Here is a 23,955-nt window from a genome sequence, read left to right on the forward strand (position 1 = left end):
CTCAGTTAAAAGAAGAAATTTGGTAGACAGTATGTACCATCTGGACCTACAAACTATAAACGATGCAAGCAACCCTACAAAAACGGGAAACAAAAGGTGCAGGGACACGTGCCCAGATCTGACCATAATACCGATCGCAGATAGACTTACATGGAAGAACACCAAAGCAATCTGGGCAGCGACCACGATATTATAAAAATTAACACGCAAGCGGACAACTTCAGAAGAAAAGCCAGAAAACAAGAAATCTCAAACTTATATACCTTGAGCAAAAGCTCAGTGCAACAACGGAGGTAGAGGACACAGACACCTGGCGCCAGAAAGTAAAAGAAGCGCTAAAAACAGCCCCCAAAGAATTAACACAAGAAACTAAAAACCTCTGCGTTGTTCCATATACCTTATAAGTATATGGAACAAAAAGCAGAAACTAAGAGTTGGAAAAAGAAGAGACGCAACAAAAGCCTAAAAGCCAGTGACACACCATGTACCAAACTTTCTGAAGTCATTACGAACGCAATGTGATACTGTAGGCTGTTACAATTCTACGCCGAATGTCGCCCACCTCACCGCTGGTAAAGCATCGCCATTCCTTCCTGTCTATACTGCAGAAATTGGCGAGCTGAACGTCCCTATATTTCGAATATACGGCGTTTCCGTTTTTTGATCACCATCCGAAATAGAGCCTCCGCGAGGGCGACACAGCCCACTACATAACCGACGCAGTTCGACAGCACACAATACAGCGCACAATCTAAAAATCTGCCACGACTTAAGAAAACACGCGTCGCGCATTTTTTCCAAACGCGCTTTCGTCTAAAGTCTATCCAGATGCGGTGCTCCCCTTCTAAGCGCACCGCGCGGCTGAATACGAGCGTAAAGGCGGCAAACAAAAACCCAAAGTATGCTTATTGCCCCTGTCGCTTCGGATTCATATTTTTCTGCAGTTTCCGCTCTCACAACATCATTACTCATAAGGCTACGGCGAAGCTCCATCACAGCCCGAGCAGTGGCAGTTAAAACTGTACGTCCTACCTGTAGCTGTTGATGAAAGCCGCAGCGAGGTGCTTGCACTTTGCTGAGAGCCTTGGTGCGCACGAGCACCGCTCTTCTTCGATTTATGGCTCCCTATATACGCAGCTAATCTTGAGCGAAATGCCATGAGGTGCCTCCGTCTCCCCCAACGTTTGCACGCACATAGCGACGATCTCGGCGTTTTCATCGCTCCGAATTCATGCATGGTGCCGTGGCGGAGAGCTCCTATTTGTTTACTTTCGTTTCGGGGTTGGCGTGTGTCGATAGAAACAAAAATTTCCCCCTTCATGTTATTGTTTGCCCGACAGTTGCAATTCTAAAACGTACTGCATTCTGTTTTCTCGATGGGGGCCGAACCCGGCCGCGTGTTTTCACTACACGGGCTCAGTTACAGCCGCAGACAGCAGTGGAATCACCGCGGAACAGACCGGCCTGGCCTACCCCTGCCAGCCTGTTTCCGGCCTCCTCCGCCAGGGCCTTGTGCATGCGCAGTAGCGTTGTGAAAGAGGCGGATTGCAGCGCACCGCGGCGATTGCAGAAGGCCTCTGAACAAGCAGCCGTGGAGAGCACGGGGACAAATGAACATGATAGCCGCACACCAACTCCCGGCTCCAGGCACCCGCGGCTACCTCTGCCTCAACCAGCAAGCATCGTGCATCATGCTCATCGTCCTCGACTCCAAAAGCAAGGAACCAAACACTGTAAGCCACGCGTTCGGCTAACCTGGGCTCGCCACTATCAGCGAGCCGTCAAACCCGCTGCTGGGCTGACACTAGCTCTACGGAGAATAATCACGACTCGCCACTCCAGACAACTATCCCGGCGAGTTAACTATACTTTCAAGGCGCAACGACGCGTTTTGCGCGTTTTGTAACGTAAACCACTCGCCCCAGCAAAGCGCCTCGAGCGTCGGCAACACGCAGCACCCATCCGTCTGGTGCAGCCTGTCATGGGCTGAGGTACGACGTGCTCACAACGCCTCCGCTGGCTTTGCCATTACTGCCTGTAGACCGGGCACACCATGGTTACCTGTGCAGGCTTCGTGCCCGGATTGGTCTGCCCTGTTTCGCAGGCGCTGTACTTCGCTCGACAGCAGTTCTAATTGCTCCTGCATGCACGGTTATCGCCTCACCACCGCCTGCGACCGCACCGGAACTCCCAGTGCAGGCCACCCGAGGATACTAATTGCACCGGACGCTTCCTCAATGCCGACCTTGGACTGTCCGCCAAACTTTCCGTGAATACGGACGCGCATAACTGTACATAGTTCTAAACCGCACCCGGCTGTTTGCCACGCAGTAGATTTTTTGCGTTCACCCGCCGCGGTGGCTCAGTGGCTAAGGCGTTGCGCTGCTGAGCACGAGGTCGCGGGTTCGATTCCCGGCCGCGGCGGCCGCTTTTCTGATGGAGGTGAAAAGCAAAAACGCCCGTGTGTACGAGATTTCGGCGCACGATAAAGATCCCCAGTTGGTCAAAATTAATCCGGAGCCCTCCACTACGGCGCGCCTCATCGCCTGCGTTGCGTCGGCGCGTTAAACCCCAGAATCAATCAAATCAATCAGATTTTTTGCGTTCATTTGTACATAGCTCCTTCTGCCGCTCTTCATGCATTTTTCGCGCGCTTTTATGAGCCTGTTATTTCATCACGCATTGCGCGCTAGGGGAGGAGCATTGTAGTGGCATCATCATCGTCAGCGCCCGCGCCCCATCATCATCAGTAATGCAGATGATGACGCGGACAGATCATGATGGCCTGCGCGCTGCTCGGCCGCACTCCACGGGCGCACCCTGATTCTCGGGCCCATGTTGTCGCCACAACGCAACTGTAAATAAATGTAGGCCCTGCCGCACCGTCTCATCGGCCGTCTACAAGAGCAACGGAATCGTCCTTCTGTTTCACCCGCCATCTACCCCTCTCTTTCCTCCTATTCCCCTCTCTCCCTCTCTCTATACCACTCTCTATTCTTCTCTTCCGCTTTCTACAACCCTCCTCTAACACTATCGCCGTCCCTCTTATAGTTCCGTAACTATCACAACTTCTCCTTACCTTCCCTATCAATAATTCAATAACCCATTTATGGGCAGGTTCATAACTAACATTTCTGGTTGATTCGAGCGATGGACGGACGGACAGACAGACAGACAGACAGACAGACAGACAGACAGACAGACAGACAGACAGACAGACAGACGTATTCGAGTTTAGGTCGCCCAAGAAATGCTATTGTCTTTAAAACGCCTGTGTACCGAGATTTTGGCCCATTTTCAAGATCATCTTTTGGCGCTGAAGTAACCCGCAGCCCGCCACTACTGTGCGTTTCATAGCGCAGGTGTTGCTTCTGCTCCAAAGGCAAGTGAAGTCTTTAATCTGGGAAATTATTTTAAGATTATCGAGATGGAGAAGCGATTCTGCTGCAGTGCATCTCTTTGTCTCCGCTTATAGACAAGCAAATGACGCGGGTGGCTCCTTCTCTTCCTCCTGGCATTTTTTTAAGGTACACCAAGCGGTGAGTCAGGGAGTGTTGCAATTTTGGCGTACTATCCTGACAGATGCCTGCGATAAGCTGCGATATGAACTATTCGCACGTTTTCTGCGCTCATGTAGAAATTCTTTACCTGATAGCTACCCCAAGATTCACGAATCGACTTTCATGACTTCGCAATTCGTAGTGCCAAAAGCGATCAGTCCCACCCTCACCCCTTCTTCCCTTTTTAGATATCCGTCTTTTTCCATGAGTTATCAGAACGCGCGGCCGTATGCTGTCGCCACCGGATGTGCCACATTTGTAAACTAGGCGCGTTAACTCATCGACACTAATTGTCTTGATTGACTGTAGTGTTTTTTTTTTAATACGCTCATCAATGTAGATCAATTTGTGCATTTGTGCGTGCTTTTTAACTATCCAGGCTTTAAAACTGGCACTTGTATTATGTAAGGTTTTGGGGGGTAAAAAATTCCCCCGCATTTCCCCGAGGGGGAGAATGTGAAAGTGCGAATGCACGGTTGTCGGCCCGCTTGCGGCGCTTGCGCTCGGCCCCCGCAGCCCACCCCCTCGCCGCCTTCTCTTCCATCTCTTCCATCGGGTTTGTAGTATCACGTGTACACCACGCAGTTATCAAGCCGCTATAACGCCGCTGAGTCGCCAACGCACGCCGCTGACGACGTAGTTTGAATGCGTTAAAGATATAAGGCGCGTCTAACACTGATATCACCGTCGCGTCTGTGGCTTGGTCGGTAGCGCGTCGCGCTGCGGCCCGCAAAGTCCTCGGATCGAAACCTGGCGCCGGATGCTGTTTTTTCTTTAAACAGCACTGCGGACGCCAACGCCGCCGACGCCGCCGCCGCCGCCGGCGGTGGATGGTTTGGGGTCGCTTATAAAGAGCATTCGCTCTTAAAAGCGTACAGACAGTAAACACATTGAATTTTATCTTGCTTTCGTAAATCGACGCCTTGCGCGGAAGGCCGAATTGAGCTTCCCTGAACTAAACCGTGACAGAAGAGGACGCTTGGGGTATACAAAAATGAACGATTCCTTCCCTTTCATCTGAGTTTATCTGTCTCACCCCAATGACGCCATAGTCCACCTCAATAATTAACATTATTGGGATCTCCATTTCTCCGCTATGACCGTCTCTTAGTAACTTCCAAATGCATACTACTGTGAGGTGCCTTGATTCAGGTTGCTACACGCATTCAATCTTGGCTCAACGTCGTAATCTGTAAAGCGATCTCGCAACCCCCCGCTCGAATAACAGCAACCGGGCAGGGCTTACAAATAAAAAAGTGAAAGGCAAAACCAGCCCAACAGGTGTGACGCCATCTCATTTCACATGCGCCAATACTCTCTCGCGCACGTTCAAATGCAATAAACGTACAAATGGTGACCCGTATTTTGTTTTCGCGACCACCAGACGCGTTTTAAACGAAGGCCTCCAGGTACGACGGCGAGGAGCGGCTTCCGATCGCCTTAGCTTATGTGAGCAGCTGCCGCTACAAAACGCGTGATTTGCAAAAGGCGCCTGACATACTCCCGTGAGGGCAGCAACACTTTCGGTGCGCGACGCCGTACGGCCGCCTTTCGTCATGGAAGCCCTTTTTCCAGACTACGCGGGCTCCCCTTCCTGGTATCCACGTCGCGACGCCAGAGTCGAGGGCTGGGCCCTCACGGGCAGTCCGCTGCCCATCGCCGCCATCACGGCGACGTACCTCTACTTCGTCGCCGTGGCCGGACCCCGCTGGATGTCCGGTCGCAAGGCCTTCGACCTGAGGGCCTGCATCCTGGTGTACAACCTGGTCACCGCCTTCTTGAGCGCCTTCTTCACGTTCCGCTTCGCCAAGCTCGCCTACTGGGACCTGGGCTACAGCTTTCTGCAAGACCTCGACTTGAGCGGGTCCCCCGCCAGCCTCGAGATCGTGCGCCTGTCCTGGTGGTTCTACTTGTTCAAGCTGAGCGAACTCTCGGACACGGTGTTCTTCGTGCTCCGCAAGAACAGCCACCAGGTCAGCGCTCTGCACGTGGTCCACCACGTCATAGTGTCCTGGAACCTGTGGCTGTGCGTTACATACGGCGCCCAGTCGCACGCCATGTTGGTGGCCTGCCTCAACTCTGCGGTGCACGTGTTCATGTACACCTACTACTTCATCGCGGCGCTTGGCCCGCGGTTCAGGCGGTTCCTGTGGTGGAAGGAGTACCTGACCATGATGCAGATTGGCCAGTTTGTTGTCCTCCTCTTGCAAGCAGTGGGCATGGTGTTCGTCAAGGGCAACTTTGTGCCTCTCTTTGTGTGGCTCCAGGTCGCGCAGGCGATTCTGTTTTTCGTCTGGTTCATCGCGTTTTACTTCAACGCTTACAAGAAGCGGCACGTTTCATAGGTTTGCCCGCGGTAAAGCCGCCGTTGTGGCACAAAGCACGGGGAAGCTGATAATATAAAAATGGAAGCGATAGCCCTCAGGGTTTATCGCGTAACAATTCCTTCATACGTACTGCCGCCATGTTGATTCTGTGAAATGTTTTAATTTGATCATCAACAACGTTTAAAATGTCTTTAAAAGAAAGTGTAAAAAAGGAGCTGTGTGCCAAGGGATAAAAAATCATGATATTTTCTTGAAGTTGGACGATAAAAAGAAGCTATTAAACAACATTTACAAAGTCCAACCGTGAGAAGAAAGAAAGCCAAGAAGGGGTTTATGACAGAAGTCTTCTCGACAAAGTGTACGTCCCTTCTTCCGTGTCCGTTTTCGTATTAGCCTCACGCGCCATCCCTCAAGCGATGTTCACCCAATAGGTGACCGGTAAAAAGCGCAAAGGTTCATGTGTACGTCGTCTGCTCTTGCCACTTCCGGTTCGAGATCTCTCCTGGCCTCCCGTACGCCGACAGCTTTTACGCGCGCGTGTACGTGTTGTTTATTCGTCACAGAGTGCTTACCTTTCAGAGAAGCCCCTAGTATACGTTCATCGTTGTTATAGGGTTTAACGCGCCGACGCAACGCAGGCGATGAGGCGCGCCGTAGTGGAGGGCTCCGGATTAATTTTGACCACCTGGGTATCGTTAACGTGCGACAAAATCTCGTACACACAGACGTTTTTGCTTTCCGCCTCCATCAGAAAAGCGGCCGCCGCGGCCGGGAATCGAACCCGCGAACTCATGCTCAGCAGCGCAACGCCTTAGCCACTGAGCCACCGCGGCGGGTCATCGTTGTTATTCATTGAATGCGCGATGCATGAGCGTTTTTTTTTTTTTTTTTCTGTGGAAACAGATAAACAACAAGCACCCGCTCGCGTGAAGCCTCAGGCCTACGGGAGGCCAGGAAAGCTCTCGAACCGGAAGTGGCGAGACTCCACGGGAGCAGAAAATGTACCCATCTTTGCGCTTTTTACCGGTCATTTATTATCACGACACGGAGTTTTTCTTTAGCTCGAACAACAAGGGTGCGGTACATTTTATGCAATGCGAACATTATCCATGCCAAATCGATATTGCACCCACGACTTAAACATGATAGATGTGTTCAAACGTGGTCGCTCATCTTTGGATGTTGAGCTCTACCACAATCCTTCTTTGCGTCTAAAACACTCGCAAAGAGAAAAATCTTGCTCGTCGGGTTTTGTGATGACGGCGGTGACGTTCGCGATTAATTTTATGTGTCGAAAAAAGGGATGTTTTGTTATTTATCACCCCCAGATGGGAGCTCACAAACTAGAGCGTGTTGTTGTCTGTTTATGTAGTTTTACTTGCAGTGCACTTTCCGGTTTTTCCGTGTGTAAATTTAAAACAAGAAAAATCGTAAGCTTTTGAGGAGGACCTGCTTGACACTCATTCATAGCTGGTGAATTGGTGCATTTTGTTTAATACAGGCGGTTCGCGCAGTGTCGTGTTTTACTTATCATTTCACAGGTATACATCCATGAAACTTCAAGGAATTCGCTGACAAATTAGCGACATGATTTTTTTGTTAAACTTGAGCATGCGGAGACCCTACCCTACCTTAGAGCGGTGTCAGAGCCCCTGGATGCGCTATTTTTAAGTGCGAATGCACTTCTTAAGCGAGCCTGAAGCGTCCGCCGCCGTTCGCATAGCAACAGCTGCGGGTGCGCGCGCTCCTCGTCTTCCTTGGCAACGGGGGGAGATGGGCGCGCGCTGCCTGGCCGCTGACATGGCACATACCCACGTAGGGGATTGGCCAAGCATCGGGCGTGAGAAGGGCTAATGCACCCGCTTAAAGGAGTACTGACACGAAATTTCAAAGCTGAGATCCGCTCTAGCAATCAAGTACAACGACAACACAAATAGGTGTCTGTGAATAAATGCATCTTTCTTTCTTTGTAGTTGTGTGTGTGTGTGTGTGATCTCTCTTTCGCGAACATTACCGAACCGCGCAAATTCAACTCGTGCATTCGCACTTTCACATTCTTCCCCTCGGGGAAATGCGGGGAATTTTTTTGTTATCACCTCAAGGATTTTTAACGCTCCTTTTTTTTTTCAATTCTTCAATGTTTCGTCATCATTCCCTTTTCAGCGTATGCCATTTTCCTCGTTCTAGGCTACCATTTTGGCTCCTGCTGGACGGTCGTTTGAAATGACACTCGAACTACGTGCGAAAGAATAGGCCTTCGAAATTTCAAATGTGATACATTTGAAATTTTGGCGATTTTTTTACTAAAAGTTTAGTTCAAACGCCCGTGTGGCAGGGGTGTTACACGCACAGCTTACACTGAGCCTCTGCTGTCACCCAGCTAATTATAGGTTCTGGTACTTCGAGCTTAAAAACTAATAAAGACAACATTGCTTGACAGCAGAACAGTAGTTGGCGCTGTTCTGAAACATCAGGACAGTCAGAGTTTAAAGTTAGCGGGCCAGCAACTTTTCAAGAAGACGCCGTATCTTCCTTGTCAGCCCTGAGATGTCGCTAAGCTGGCCATTGTGGCGGTATGTAGCATCACTTTATTGCGTAAATTTGTTGTACATATTTGTAAGGTTTGTGAGTAAGAGAGGGCATCCAGATGTTATTTTATTAAGTGGTCATGGCATGGTGTGGCCTAATTTGTCCGAGTGGTACTCTAAAGGGGTACACCTATAGAGTCCATACTGCTTGCATAAAGCAGCGCTGTTTTGCCTAAATATGTTGTACATATTTGTAATATTTGTGAATAAGAGAGATAGCAGGCAGGTGTTTTCTTATTGACATGATATGTGTGTGAGTGAATAAATCGTTAGCTCATTAGGCGCGCTGAAAATATTGTCGTCGACAAGAGCTTGTGCGTATCTGCGTCACAGGTGCAATTAGCATACTTGTACGTTCGTTCCTTCGTGATTTTGTGTCGGTGAGCTTGCCGCAACGTATTGAAGTATTGTACAAACGCTGGCTTATTGTCGGTCGATTGCACCAAATAAACACGCTGAACGTCATGCTGACCTGCTCCCTCCCAAACACTTTGTGTCCTGAACGCAAGTGTGTCTACGAACGCCTCTGGATTTGCTCCTAGTCAGCCATCAATCGCGGAGAGCCGAACACTGACATCTCGTAATGTGTTCGATTGGGAGACCATCTATGACGCAATAAGCACCAAATCTCTTCGAAAAAGTTCAACCAAAAACATCTTTGCACCTCGTTACGGCTCAAAACCAGAAACAGCAGCTTCAATTCACACAAAAAAGGGGGATGCTTGGCGAAAGCGTCTCCGCTGCTACGCTAGCTTGAAGCTTCCCTTTCAGTTACTGAAATGAAATTGCCAGCACGCACGCTTGCTTTAAGTCATCAAGAGAACGACAAACAGGAAAGCGAACGAATGAGTGAACTAATAAGAAAGCAAACAAGGTAATAAACAACCAGGAGAGTGAGAAAGCCAGAAAGTGTGGCTAGAGCGAGTAAACAGGCTGGTCGCGCATCAGTGCCTCGTTGTTCGGAAAGTCCTGGAGGTTTGAAGGTCTGGCGTCGCCGGTGAGTGCTTTTCTTGGTGGTGGCGTCGCTGAACGATCTCATTTTTTTTTTAATTGCGACAGTATGCCCTTTGGCATAAGTTCCTACAGGTACAAGTTCTTGATCAGCCGATAACTAAGTACCCATTCCATTACCGGATTCACTGACTTCCGGCTTTCCCTATAGCTGCCGGGGCTCACCCTGTAAGTGGCCATCCCCATTCCCTTTCCCCCTGTTTAAAAAATGATGGCGCAGGATGCCATTCAAACCTAAACGGGAGATGATGCACTTTAAAGCTAAGCTTTAGCGTTTCCACTGATGTCATTGTACGCCAATACGCCCTGCAGGAAAGCCAACTTTCTCTGACGATGATGATGAATGATCGTGGGTGAAGCGAAAGACAAAAATTAGCAGTGGCTTAGCTCGGCTATGCCAGGATATACGTTGCGTGAGCTAAGGTTCAGCAATCCAGTCCAGTCCAGTCCAGTCCAGTCCAGTCCAGTCAGGGCTCCTCGCGCATGCGCAGAACGGCTCTCCAGGAGCCACGCGAAACGGCCACCAAGCGGCTCCGGCGCAGCGTCAGACTTGGCTACTGCGCAACGGAGGTGCACAGCTGGGCCCGCGCCGGCGCCAGTGCGTCTGCCGCGGCTATGACATCACTCCTCTGGAATGCGCAGACCGGTGAATGTGCAGACCCAATTCTCTACACACCCGTACTCCAATCAGATTGGATTTCAAATCAAATACAATCCAATTTAATCCAATCCAATCCAAAATCAATCCAATCCAATCCAATGCTCCTCGCGCTTGCGCAGCGCACGGCCCTTCAAGGTCCACGCGAAACTGCTCAACCTCGGCCAGTGTAGCTTACGCTACAAAAAGCTTCCAGTGGCCGGAATCGTACCCGGGTCCCTCCCGCTATGTAGATGGCGTAGATCCGACTGCTCCGTTTCGATATGGTCGAAGCGAACGCCAAGCAGCAGGTAGCGATTCGCGCCGCACACCCCGAACCCAAATGTTAGACCTACGGAGTGCACAGCCGAGATTATCTGTGGGTATTCTAGAAAAGTGGTGAGTACTTACAGAGTAGCAGCACATAATCGCAGTGTGGGATTGACCAACCAAAGAATGCACAACGAGAGACCATAGTCGTCGTTAGACGGAGGGGGTTGATTTTAGTTTATGTTTTTAAATGACTGAGTTCGTTTTTTTAGTGCGTCTTTATTTGTCCATTCAAAGGGTTACAACCACTGCGGCAGAAGTGGGGTGCTTTATGGAGGCACAGGACGGGACCGGTGTACGCTTCTTCGAGGTGGGTCGGCTCTGCGACAAAACGGCAAGGTTATTCTTTCTCAAAATATTGAAGAAAAGCCAGCCACAGTCGAGTGCAGTATCTGAAAAAGTATTGATCCTATTTCGTTGCATAGTCACCTATCAGGTTTTTTTAAGCGTCATGGGCGGAAGGTAATTTGCAATCATACTTTCTCTTTCTTTTCTTTCTTCCTGCGCTGCTCGTGCCGTTGCTACCCCGATGTTATAGCAACGCTGTTACTTTTGCTGTTTGAACGTCCAACCTGGCGGAACACCTAACTCGCCGTAATATCCGATTGGTCAATGCAGTTCAATAAATTACAGTCAAACCCGGCTATAACGAACCCGGATAGAGCGAATTATGCTATATATCGAACAAAAAATTCAGTTACGGAAATACACGGGAAACATATTCCTTATAACGAAGTTCACATCCGATAGATCGAACTCCGCGCGCCTGGAACGGCCACCGAAAAGCATGGTCTCGGAGCGGCGATTGAGATGTGGATTGGCCGCGACCACGGAGCAATAGCCGCGACTGGGACATTGCACCTTGCACGGAGCGACGGGACGGCCGACACTTTCCGTATAACTATTTCCGACGCGTGGGACTTACTACGGAACCGGCCCAGTCAGCGAGTCCGGACCAAGACAGCAGCATCGGTGAACTGTGGGAAGAGCTCCCCAACATTGCCGATGATGTCGCGAGTGAAAGCCGTCCGATGCTTAAAGTGAAGCGCTTTCCGCAGTCGATGTGCTCCGCCAATGCATCTTCGATTTTGGAGTACGCAGACACGTACTGCTACAAACAATGTTTCGTGTAGAGAATCCTATGCTAGTAGTAGCCGACAAAATGAAAGTGAAAACAAAAATCACCGCTTTTGTTTGCAAAGTAGGCAGTTAAGGCGGAAAGAAGCTTTATTAATTGCAATAAATGGATTATTTTCGGTATGGTTAATGGCTACTTTACTGTGTTCGTTTCTTCATGAGGGGATGGTGGAGTTGAGGAGGGGGGAGGGCTACCGCGCAATGCGAACTCGTTACAATGAGCTCGTTATAGGCGGGTTCGGCTATATCGAACTATTGGATATATCGAACAAATCGCGGTGCATATTGCAGTTCGCTGTAAACGGGTTTGACTGTATACATACATACATACATAGACACACACACACACACTATATATATATATATATATATATATACAGTGAAAGAGAAGACTAATGGGTAACGAACGAAAATGTATTAACGTTTCGGCTTCGGAGAAGCCTTCGTCAGAAAAGCCTTGATTCTGACGAAGGCTTCTCCGAAGCCGAAACGTTAATACATTTTCGTTCGTTACCCATTAGTCTTCTCTTTCACTGTATATTTTTTACCGGCCCCATCGTACTTCATTCATACGCTATATATATATATATATATATATATATATATATATATATATATATATATATATATATATATATATATATATATATATTGCAGGAAAATATTTCTTGGACACCGGCAAGTCGTAGCACAAAAAGAAAGAAAAGAAAGACACACGTCGAAAAAAGAAAAGGGTTAACGTTTCGGCCGAGGGACCGGCCGAAACGTTACGTGCGACAAACGTTGGCGCGTCGCGTGAGAGTCGACAATATGAGATAGTCGTGATCGCCTGACGAGCTGAGATGAAGGCTGCCACTTGAGCGGGTGCCGGGCAGCCGCTCCTGCGCGATATTTGCAACGAGCTTGTCGCTGCTTCGCTCACGGCCGGCGTGAAGTCCTGGAGTCCGGTGTAGGCGGACAACAACGGCTGCTGGAGCGGTGAAAAGCATTTCTCGTTCGGTCGGTGACAAATAATAAAAGTGAAAGCCAGCTTCCTCGGTCAAAGATACGTTCTCGGTGGTCGGCCATGGACTGGTGACGTAAAAGCTACTGTTGCCTGACCACACCGGTGCCCCGCTCATTTTTTTTGTGACGCGATGTTTATAGCGTCACGGCAAAATGGAAGGGAAGCTGGAGAGAAGTGCAAGTTTTCTTTGAGGATTTCTCCGGAAATAACGCATCGTTGCCCGTCAAACAAAAGCTCAGAGTGCTACGAAACGTATGATCTTTCAGTTAAAACAAAATCTCGTTCAGCCTTTAGTTTCCCTTTAAGGGTAGCAAAGAGGGAATAAACTTGATTGATTGATTGATTGATTGATTGATTGATTGATTGATTGATTGATTGATTGATTGATTGATTGATTGATTGATTGATTGATTGATTGATTGAAGGGTTTAACGCGCCGACTCAACGCAGGCGATGAGGCGCGCCGTAGTGGAGGGCTCCGGATTAATTTTGACCACCTGGGGATCTTTATCGGGCGCCGAAATGTCGTACACACGGGCGTTTTTTGCTTTTCGCCTCCATCAGAAAAGCGGTCGCCGCGGCCGGGAATCGAACCCGCGACTTCGTGCTCAGCAGCGCAACGCCTTAGCCACTCACTGAGCCACCGCGGCGGGTAGGGAGTAAACTTCAAGGCTATTGATGTGACTAGAAGATTACAATGTCGGTGGAAGAAGAGCGAAGAGGAAAATATTGCATTGGGCAGGTACCATTTCTAACAGACAAAATTTATTTTAGAACAGCGCTACAATTAAAGCAAGAGTACGACATAGATTTATTATATTCTTCGGTGAGATGACACGCAATCTCCCCGCAATCTCACGCAAGGAGATACCATTAACAATAATCATCAGTCGTCATCAAGTAGCAGCGCACTAGCTAGCCACTGATAGGTGACACCCCACGATAAAATCCTGCCCCTCAAGAGCGTATGTATCAGCGGCGCAAACGGTGTTCAGATGGAACGTGTGCAGCACATAACGCGATAATCTTCAATGCAGTTTACGCCTGAGACTAATTTTTCGCAGGGACCGTACGAGCGGATTTTTCCAGTCATTAATATGACACCGGCACGTGTATTTGAGGTCTAACCCTTTATTTCGTACATTAACAGAGCAGTACTAAATATGATAGGTTAGGCTATTGTGGAAAGACAGAGTAAAACTTCTTGGCACATGACCTTTACGCGCTCACTTCGTCCAATCGGCCGACATCGTCCAAACGATCTGCAGTTTGTGGCGCTACCTTGGTGCGCTTGAGGTACGATGAAGAGGAGACGGTTGACAATGCTCGCCAACAGCTGTCGCCACACCTCAACGATCTCGTTTAAAGAAGCTGTCGCATCATTTCTTACGCCATGATATCGCTGAAATAACAATGACATACTCAAACTGTATGGTCCTGAACTCCCGCAATGTAAGGCGATAGATGTATCAGAATATATAAACAAGCCAACTGCAAAAATCGAAAGTAAGATGACAACAGACCGGCAATGAACTTTGTTGCTTTTACAATAAACTTTATTGTAAGGTGGCAACAAAAAAACAATGAGTGCGCGTGCTCACACGAGCATGCTATAGCATGCATGCACACACACACGCACAAACACCCACACACACACCCACACACACACGCGCGCGTGCGCGAAATGAAATACATCCGCGCACACTCACTATTTGGAAAGAACATTCCCAATACCACTTGCGTATACAGATATTTCCGAAGAAGGCACACGCAGTCTTATAGGAACAATGGGGTGTAAATTTCTGCCATTTCAAACAATAGCGCTGCTACCCTTCGCCACAATTTCCTTCTGTTGCGGAACCTGCTCCAAGGGTAAGGACCGTTGCTTAAGGCGCAGGGATAACACTGCAACCCGTACTCAAGTAGGGTTTTAGACAAAAAACGAATACTACGGGTCTCTGTCTCTTTCTTGTTCCCCAGTAAGGTACCCATTCACGCCAAATTCTTGAAGAATATTAATCGGCTGTGGCATATATAAATCGAAGCAAGTGTTATCACTGTGAAAGCACTGTAGCTAGAGTTTTATTCCCACTCTGCTGCTCTGTTTCGGAGCGTGCGTACAGTGTTAAAGGGACACTGAAGTGAATTTGTCAAGCTCCCGTTTTTGCTTGCACTGTGTAGACTGGCTCAAATTAGCACACTTTTCATCGTTTATCCGGTTGACAAATCGGTAATTATTTTACAAAGCGCGAAAGAAGAAAAACTACCATGCGCGGTTTGCGGCGGCCGCACAAACTAAGCTGTGACGTTAGGAGGAGGGGGCGCCGTGATTGGACGATGCCCAAGGTTAGCAATCAAACAAGTTTCGGTTTCGGTCTGTAAAACAACATGTTTGACATTCGATGGCGTCGTTGGATAGGCATTCTCAATATCCCAGATATCGTAGTACCGCGCTTCTGCCATGTTGTCGGCTGTAACATGCATAAGATAAGCCTCCCAGGACTGCTTGGAATCGTAGCATTCACTATCTGAGGCCTACGCAGTGCATGAACGCCCTCCGCGTCCATGCAGACGCTCAAATGCATGTGATTTCACCCCATATTTGGAACTTGCCTCGCTCACGCCTGTATCGTAAAAAGCGTGTTCGCACCAGGCCAAGGGTCTGTTGATTCTGGCCTGTGCCCACTGCCCGCAAGCAGTCGGTGCTTATGGCAACAGCACGCCAACGAGAACTCGCTAGCGCGGCAGTGCCAGCCTGCGCGAGTTCTGTTGACTAGTTCGTGGAGCAATGAACGTTGCGGCCCAAAAAAAGGTGAACTCAGTATAGAAAACATCGGCGAAAAACGAAAAAGTTGACTCATAAAAAAAAAAAGCACGTACCCACGGCGATTGGAACTTGTGACTGGCAAAACACTAGCGATGACATACCTAGCGCACCAGACGACTAGGCCACAGGGGGCCGCTGTAGGCAATGGAAAATATTAGGTATATAATGTATAACCAGTTTACACTTTTATTTAGTTTTAGTATTTCAAGCAGCTTATGTGACTATTTGTTCTATTGCGCTCGTGCAGTAAGCGTCTCCCGAGTTTCCACAATAGCTCACGTCTAGCAATTGCATTTCGTAGACGGGAAAGCGTTCGCAGATGCGTAGTCGTGCACCTGACCGCTGTGCTTGTTCGCCCAGCGCAAAAAAGTGCTTCCCGCACCCTAGTTTTACGCTGTACGGTAAAAATATCAGTTGATTTTATTTCCTTAGTACCTATATTGACTTCGCGCACTCTTCTCCCCCTTCAAGAGGCCTTATATTTTCCTACTGGCGTACCAGTCAGCGAAGCGTCGCATGTGCGCTTGTGCAGCGCTTGTGTGAAGCGACCTTGACTTGGAGCTAGATACAGTGTACAATAACGAAGTAAAGAAAGGCGCATTCTTCCATTCCCAAACGTGTTGGGGCTTAGTTTCAACTGATCGAACGAATTGCGACGACCCGCCGGCGGCCGGCGGACTAAACGGTGGGCCGACTGACTCGGTCGCGGAAGGTCGGCGAGCCATGCAGTAGCGCATCCAATTGTCAGCTCCTCTCCTGCTGACGTCACACGAAAACGCCACAGAAAATGGGCGAGCGTAAAGAGAGGAGGACAGCATTTTCGAATTGATTTTTCTACTAAATAAATTCGCGTAAACGCGCACAGAGTGGTCGAAACAGGGCCCAGGGGCTCCGGACTACAGTTTGCGCTCGTAATCCCGCATTGTTTACAAATCACTTCAGTGTCCCTTTTTCATTTGTTTGACAGGCCACTACGTTGCTTGTAACTATACCTACTGCTGCGGCACAGTAATCCGCTGCTACCCATTTAATGGCTGCTTCTAGCTCAGGACGACGATGGGAATGATCCTAAAGGCGACGTGAAAATAGGCGAACAAGCTTACCATTTGGTTAGGTGTAATTTTAAAGAACGTTCCCACGTGGTTTATTTAAATAGTTAGGGCAGTATATATGACTTCAGATTTTGTTTGTGGTTTTTACAAACGCACCAGCTGCCGACACGGTTACCACGTAATTTGGTGGTGTTAGATGTCCCGGTTATTCTTCTATCAGCTCCAGCTTTTGGTTTCCCGTAAACTTAAGGCACCCGCGAGGGCTATAGTTATAGAACTGACGAAATGTTAACTCACACAAAGACAAAAGCGGGACACAAAGAAAAGGCGCGTACGCAGAGAAAGCATAGCACGTATCTCAGGTTTTTCATGCGCGAAATAACCAGGTAACACATTTACGTGTGCAGTGCAGGAAGGAGGCTTCGATTCAATATGAGCCACGACCAAGCTGACACACTCAATGGGAAAGCTGTCCGGAGTGCAGAGCGGTGATTCGCAGTAATGGGTGGTGGCGCCGTTATCCACTCACTGCTACCACCAATCACGTTCTTCGCCGCCCTGTCTCACTCTCACTCCTCTCTTGATAAATATGCAATTCAAATTTCCCGTTTTCGCAGTGCTCGCTGCTCCCCTTGCCTGAAACTGCGCCAGCGGGAGTTCTGTTCTTTTTGTGCTTGCATTAATTTCGTAAGCTGGAGCTGTTTTGCGTCATTTCGAACGCGTAATTTCTTTCTTGCGCGGCTGGAGCCTTTGTTCGTCATTTCGAACGCGCCGTTTTTTTCTTGCGCGGCCACTTTTTTTCGTGTCTACTATCGTAAAAGCAACCCAACGAGCGTTCCTACTAAATGAACGCGGAGGCTGCCGGTTATATGCCTGAAATGTACCTGCAGTTTTCTTTGCGCTAGACAACGGGGAGATGTATGACAGCGCCAGCAGTTCACGAGGTTTGAACAGTTATGACTATTTAAACCGCGTGGTCTTGAAGCCTTAGCGTGACCCCCTGACGACGGCACACCAGGCTCTACTTGGGTCCAATATCTCGCTGCGCCGCCTGGTTCCGGCAGTCGCATGACATCGACCGTTAGCGAGCTATACGACGGCAAGGCGAGCCCATAAAGTGCTCTGCACGTAAAAAATGCGAAAAGTAGGGCCTATATCGCGAAGTATATAACGCCAAAGGGCGTATTGTTATGACCTAGACAAACGTCTCGCCCTGTTGACTAAGTCGGCGAAACGGTCGCTTACACATTTACGAGCTCCTTGGTTGAAGCAAGAGGCCCAAGAATTGCGCCAACGTAAAAAAACTGGGCGCGGTCCTAAAACACGATTCTACACACTAGGCAGCTGCTGACATATCTTTTGGTATGCGGTCATTGTGTATACTGTTGTGGCGAGGTGTTACAAACATCTGCACCAAAATTGAAATAGGCCTTATCCGCACCTCCATTCCTAAACCGGCCGCACCTCCACTGAGATACCTTCGAAAAGCAAGGCGCATAAAAAAGACGTGACAGGCATGTGCAGATACAAAGGCTCACAAAGCCGTATATATGAATGTGGGCGAAGGAGAGATCATCGGTGTCAGGTACCTGCCTACTTAGGAACAACGCTGTAACGCCGGTGTCCTAATGAAGCTATCGTCCTAATGAAGCTACTTAAAAACGTACTACAATTCGGCTTGCCTACCGAAATATTCTCGAAGAATGCAGAATTTTTTAAAACCAGCTCTCTCTGCACATGTCCTCACAACCCTGTTCTAAGTGTAACGCGCGGAGGCTACACCAGGGATATGAGGAGCACCGCAGTGGAGGACCTGATTGATCGTGTGAATATGGTACGATCAATCAGGGGATAGAGAAGTGTGCTGAGTATACTGAACCCTTATATATAGCCTTCATAGAGTATGAGAAAGCCTTTGACTAGGTCGAAACCTCAGCAGTCATTCAGGCATTACGGAACCAGGGGGTAGACGAGCATTATGTAGGAGTACTAGAGTATATCTACAATTGGTTTACAGCTACCATCATCCTCCACAAGGAGAGCAGTATTATAATATACCTATAAGGAAGGGCGTCAGACAAGGAGACACAATCTATCCAATGTTATTCCCAGCATGTTTACAAGAAGTATTCAGAACGTTGGATTGGGAACAGGTGGAAGTAAGGGTTAATGCAGAATACCTCAGTAACCTCAGATTTGCTGATGACATTGCCTTGCTAAGTAACTCGGGAGGGGGGGGGGGGGCGAATTGCAAAGCGTGCTTTCCGCACTGGACAAACAGAGTAGAACCGTGGGCCTGAAAATTAATACGCAGAAAACCAAAGTAATGATCAATAACCTCGGGACAGCACAGCGGTTTGAGATAGGTGGCGAGGCAGTGGAAGTGGTAAGCGAATATATCTTCTTAGGCCAAGTTGTGACCCCGGATCCCAACCATGAGGCAGAGATAATTAGGAGGATAAGAATGGGGTGGAGTGCATACGGCAGACATTCTCAGATAATGAATGGCAGCCTACCATTATCCCTGAAGAATAAAGTGTATGACAGCTGCATCTTACCGGTACTCACCTACGGGGCAGAAGCTTGGAGGCTCACTAAGAGGGTTCAACTTAAACTGAGAACGACTCAGCGGGCAATGGAGCGAAAGATGATAGGTGTAACATTAAGGGACAAGAAGACAGCGGAGGGGGTCAGGGAACAGACGCGTGTTAAGGACATATTAGTAGAAATTAAGAAGAAATGGACGTGGGCAGGGCATGTAATGCGAAGGCAAGATAACCGTTGGTCTTTAAGGGTAACAGAGTGGATCCCTAGAGAAGGCAAGCGTTGCATGGGGCGGCCGAAAGTTAGATGGGCAGATGAGATCAAGAAGTTTGCGGGGATAAATTGGTCGCAGTTAGCACAGTACCAGGGTAATTGGAGATTAATTGGAGAGGCCTTTGCCCTGCAGTGGGCGTAGATAGGCTGGTGATGATGATGATGTAGTGGAGGACTCCAGATTAATTTTGACCACCTGGGGATCTTTAACAATAACATGTGCAGAAATTTCGACGCTCGGGCGTTTTTGCTTTTCGCCTCCATCAGAAAAGTCGCCTCCGTGACCAGGAATCGAATCTGTTCCTGTTGTACGGACGGCTTGTGGAAATACTGGTTGTCGTACAACACGAATCATTCGTTCACTATTGCGCCTTTGCAAAATCTCTCATTTCACACCAGTGACAAGTGTCTCGCCCCAGAGAACACCAGCCTTTTCCCAGACTTTCTGTATACGGGCGGAAACATTATATTCGGGGTATATTGTAGTGTACCAATCTTTACTTACTAAAACATGGTTTATTCCGGGTCTTGGCCACAGTCATCGCTCCGGTCACCAATCAGGCAATGAAAATACAAAAGTTCATCATCAGACATGCAATATTCGGACGACTCCACGTCATTTATGCTAATCTCTACCCTTCACAGCCAAACCCTAACCACTATCAAGCCTGTTGAAGACTTTGTCGGAACAGACAGTTCTACTAAGGAGCGACACTAGACCTCCGGAAATACCCTCGTACGGAAACTAAACTGGCCGGTGAACAGCTGGCGGTATTGAAGGCCGATTGGAAACACTCTGATATATCCGACCACTTGGTGTTGTCTTTCGACTTTCAGCTGAAGCTGTTATCGCAGAAGTAAGGCGTGGGCGAAGTGGAATCACGAGCGGCATGCATTTTTCGAGGAACAGTAGCGGGCGACGGACGGAGGCGCCTTGGGAAATCGGCTTGAAGTTGGGTAACTTCGTTGTAGCGCCAAAAATGAATTTCTCAACGCAAGAACGACACCGAAACTGCTGGAAAGTGTCTGAAAGTGCCAGAGCCACTTGTTAGACATGCGAGGGACCTTCAGAAATAAGCTTGGGCAGAATAAAAAGCTACCCTTTCTCCGAACCAATCATCACTATAGTTCATACCATAAGCTAGCTGTAGCACTGTGGAGGATACATTGTTGTCCCCCTCAGGGCGCCTAACTCACCGCGAAGGAAGCGACAAAAAGGCGTCGGGGCCTTGCGGTGCCACTTGCCGAGCGGGAGAAGGGAATGTCCTTTCAGGACCCCCTTCACTGCGAGTTAGGCGCCCTCAGTGGGCGCACTATTGATAACAATGTAGCCTCCACAGTGCTGCAGCTAGCTTGTGGTATGAACTATAGTGAATAGCTGTGTCATTGACCGATAAGTCTTGGAATGTAAAGAAACCCAGACTACCCACCCCCCTTTGTGAGAAGTGGGAGTGCCTTCTGACCAGCTCTTTCCCCAACCCGCAGCTATGGAAAGGGCGATGACGGCCGTCCATACCAGCGGGGATCTGGAACAGAATACCGTACAGACGAGTAAACAACGGCCTGCAACGTTTGTGGGAGCGAAAACAAACCCGCGCTGCACGGCCAGGTTGCGCGGAAGCTGTTTTTGTGGCTGTAAAGGGCTCCCACCCAAAAACACCATCCACTTCTCGTGCCACAACCGCCGTCAAATATAAAACAACGGCCGTCGTTTTACACGTTTTACAGAATGCGGCCCTTGGATTGACAACGTCGACCACGAAGATGGTAGTTGTAGTTCAGAACAAAGTTATTAATGCGTGGCATTCTTTGCCGAGTACCCCCGCAACCAGAACCGTGTAACGCCCTGCATTTCCGCAAAAATGCAGATTTGGAATTGAACCCTCCCCCCCTTCAAAAAAAAAAAAAAAAGGAGTTAAACAATTGAGCAAAGTACGGATACATATAAACATATACGTTGTATATATGTTCCTCGTTAATCTTGTCTATGTGTTATATATGCTTCATGTAAGCCCTCTACCCTACCCCCTATTCCTATGTACTCTTTCCTCCCTATCCCGCCTCCCCTACACCAGCAGGCGTTCCGGTGTCCGCCCCTAGGCGAGACAATTTACGCCTGCTGGTGGACCTTCCTCTCTTTCTAAAGAACAATAAATACACACATACATAGACACTTTTAATCGTTATAATAACCTATATGAAGGTAATTGGTCTACCAGAACTTCGAAAAACCGAAAAATACGAAAATGGAAAAAGCAAGAATGGGGAACCGTTTAACGCCCTGAATTTCCACAAAAATGCAGATTTGGCGGAAGTAACATCTTTAACCGTTATAATAGCGTCAATGGACATAATTGGCCGGCCAGAATTTTAAAAAATCTAGAAATAACAAAAATATAAAAAAAAAATACCGAGAAAGGAGAACCGTACGTGCTTGCAACGCGCCCCGCATTTCCACAAAAATGCGGATTTGGCGGAAGTAACACCTTTAATCGTTATAATAACGTAATTGGAGATAATTGGCCAGACAGCATTTTGAAAGACCAGAAAATTTGCTGTACAGAACACGCTCTCGACAAGAACTCACAATCTAATGCTACGCATTTGTAGACAATTCTCTGAATTTCTGCAGATTTGTTCCTCTCTCTTTGCAAAGGGAAGCAAGGAAAAAAAAAAGTATCAGCAAAGAACATGAGAAATACTCAAGCATCCGCTCTTGCCAACTAAAGATAAGGCTTATCTAGAGAGGGGTCGAGTGTGATTTGTTCAGCTCAATATCCAAAGGTAATTGATATGGCTCTGATTTTTCTTTCACATCTTACATGAAAAAGAAAGTAGGTTATCGTGCCCCCTTTGATAAAGAGCCTCATCTCACACTTTCGCTCGAGTCCTTATTTTTTCATTTAGTAAGGTAAGGTCAGTTAACAATTTAACAATCATTGAGTAACTTTGCTTGATAAGGTGTTTGTTTAGTCAATACAGCATTTTTGTAACGCTTGTTACAACCTTGCCTTGCTAACACAGAAGCGGACCAGAGTGAACCCTCTGCCGAGGGTGCTACAACTATTTTGCAGTGCCTGAACAGCCCCTTCGCCCCCCCGCGGAAGCCGCCACCGTCGAGTTGACACAACTGCGGTGACATAAACTGGTGGTCACCGTCGCAATAACAGCGCGAAATAGACGACTACGTAGAATAGAACACGCGGGACGAGCGCGTCGTCCCATGTGTTCTTTTCTACGTAGTGGTCCTATTCGCGCTTTCTTCCAGGACGTGTCACCAACTTCCCCAGCTTTCAATTGAGTTACACATCGTGTAACAATTGCGTTTTAACAATTTTTGCGGAGCGCCCTGCAACGCGTCCAACACTGCCGCCATCGGCGGGGTTCAAGAGAGGGCACCGCGTCGGAAAGAGCAGAGAGAAGAGATTCGATAAGCCAGTTCTCTCCAGCGTGCCCCAACTGGCATACCAGGCGAACACAATCGGCGGAAAGGAGAGGAAACAAGCCAGTGCCCAGTGCCGTGTGCAGATCTTTTCCCGCCCCTTGCCCAGAGAGCGTATTTCGAAACGCTTCGCAGCACGGAGCACCCACGCTACATGTTTGTTTGCGCGATGCAGAACGGTATTTAAACAAACGTCGTCATTTGCTGCGGCCCAAAACTAAAGCAACCTGCCCAGGGAGACCGCTGCGGGCGTTTCGTTTGACTGCTCGACGCACGTCCTGACAGTTACAAGCAACGTAAGCTGCCTTGCGTAGGCATCGCGAAGATGAGCTTTCTAAAACATTTCGATCCTCGCAAGACTCCTCGTTCAAGGGTAAGTGGCATTCTTTGTGACGGCTCCTCAGCGATTGCCAAAACGCGGTTCCGGCTGGGAGGGGCTTTCGCAGTTGTTCGGGGCCAGTGTCACGAGGACCGTCTCCGGCGCTTCACATCGAGCTTTGCGGCGGGAAGTTTGAGATGGTGGCTGCGCGGAAGACTTGATAGATGCGCATTTTACTTACTCCGTGCAAGCATGTGTACAATTTTGTTAGCTGGAAGCACGTGTGTTGTTTGTACTGGTCCCTACGCTGTGGTCGTCCACATTGTGGTCGTAGTGTGGACACACTTTGGTGTCGTTTATGACCGTGGTTGAGTTTCGAGATCACTGCTTGCGTTTGTTTTTGTGCGCTTGGCGCGCCTTTCTGGCGATATCTTTGTACGGCGATGTCATTTTATGCCCTTCTCATTGCGACATTTCCGGCTGCGCTGACTGTTGTCCCCCTGAAAATTAGAAGAACATTTCTAGCATGAAATAATAATTTCCGGCTTCCTTTCTGACTAGAAAAATTCTTCGTCTAGCTAGAGACGATTATTTCCAGCTTGCGGGTTTTTTTTTTTCTTCTAGCTGGACTGATAAATGCAAACTGGAAGGAAATCTCAATCCAACTAGAAACTGAATTCCTAGCTAGAAATTCTGCCTATTTCTAGCTAGAATACTTCTAGCCAGAAGAAATTTCTGGTTCAATAATACAGCTAGAAAAACATATTTTCACCTGGGGTGCACCTGTTTCCCTTGCAGTTTGCAAGTAACGCAAACCAGCAAAGCAAGATTTTTAAATCGAGCACAAGTTAACAGAAACAAAACTAACGAGAAGGGATCAGGGCCGGCGTTACCTCACTCGG

General features: G+C 48.4%; 2 protein-coding genes and 1 pseudogene across 4 annotated transcripts in view; all 3 read left to right on the top strand.

Annotated features, from left to right (window-relative positions):
* The window catches only part of LOC144175348 (adenosine deaminase-like), a 33,412-nt gene extending 31,278 nt beyond the window's left edge, over positions 1–2,134 (top strand). The window contains exons 9-10 of the mRNA XM_077704428.1: positions 1,571–1,733; positions 2,105–2,134. Coding sequence (XP_077560554.1) covers positions 1,571–1,733; positions 2,105–2,134 — 193 coding nt within the window. The remainder of the gene's footprint in view (positions 1–1,570; positions 1,734–2,104) is intronic.
* A 2,776-nt stretch (positions 2,135–4,910) lies between these two features.
* On the top strand, positions 4,911–7,550 carry LOC144173343 (very long chain fatty acid elongase 7 pseudogene; annotated as a pseudogene).
* Positions 7,551–22,791: 15,241 nt separating this feature from the next.
* The window catches only part of LOC144174930 (adenosine deaminase-like), a 34,353-nt gene continuing 33,189 nt past the window's right edge, over positions 22,792–23,955 (top strand). For all 3 annotated transcript variants that reach the window (XM_077703919.1, XM_077703918.1, XM_077703917.1), the window contains exon 1: positions 22,792–23,107. In XM_077703919.1, coding sequence (XP_077560045.1) covers positions 23,060–23,107 — 48 coding nt within the window. In that variant the 5' untranslated portion in view covers positions 22,792–23,059. The remainder of the gene's footprint in view (positions 23,108–23,955) is intronic.

The sequence above is a fragment of the Haemaphysalis longicornis genome, unplaced genomic scaffold, assembly GCF_048455015.1.
Source record: "Haemaphysalis longicornis isolate Haplotype H1 unplaced genomic scaffold, Haemaphysalis longicornis Haplotype H1 scaffold_3, whole genome shotgun sequence".
In the NCBI taxonomy this organism is placed as follows: domain Eukaryota; kingdom Metazoa; phylum Arthropoda; class Arachnida; order Ixodida; family Ixodidae; genus Haemaphysalis; species Haemaphysalis longicornis.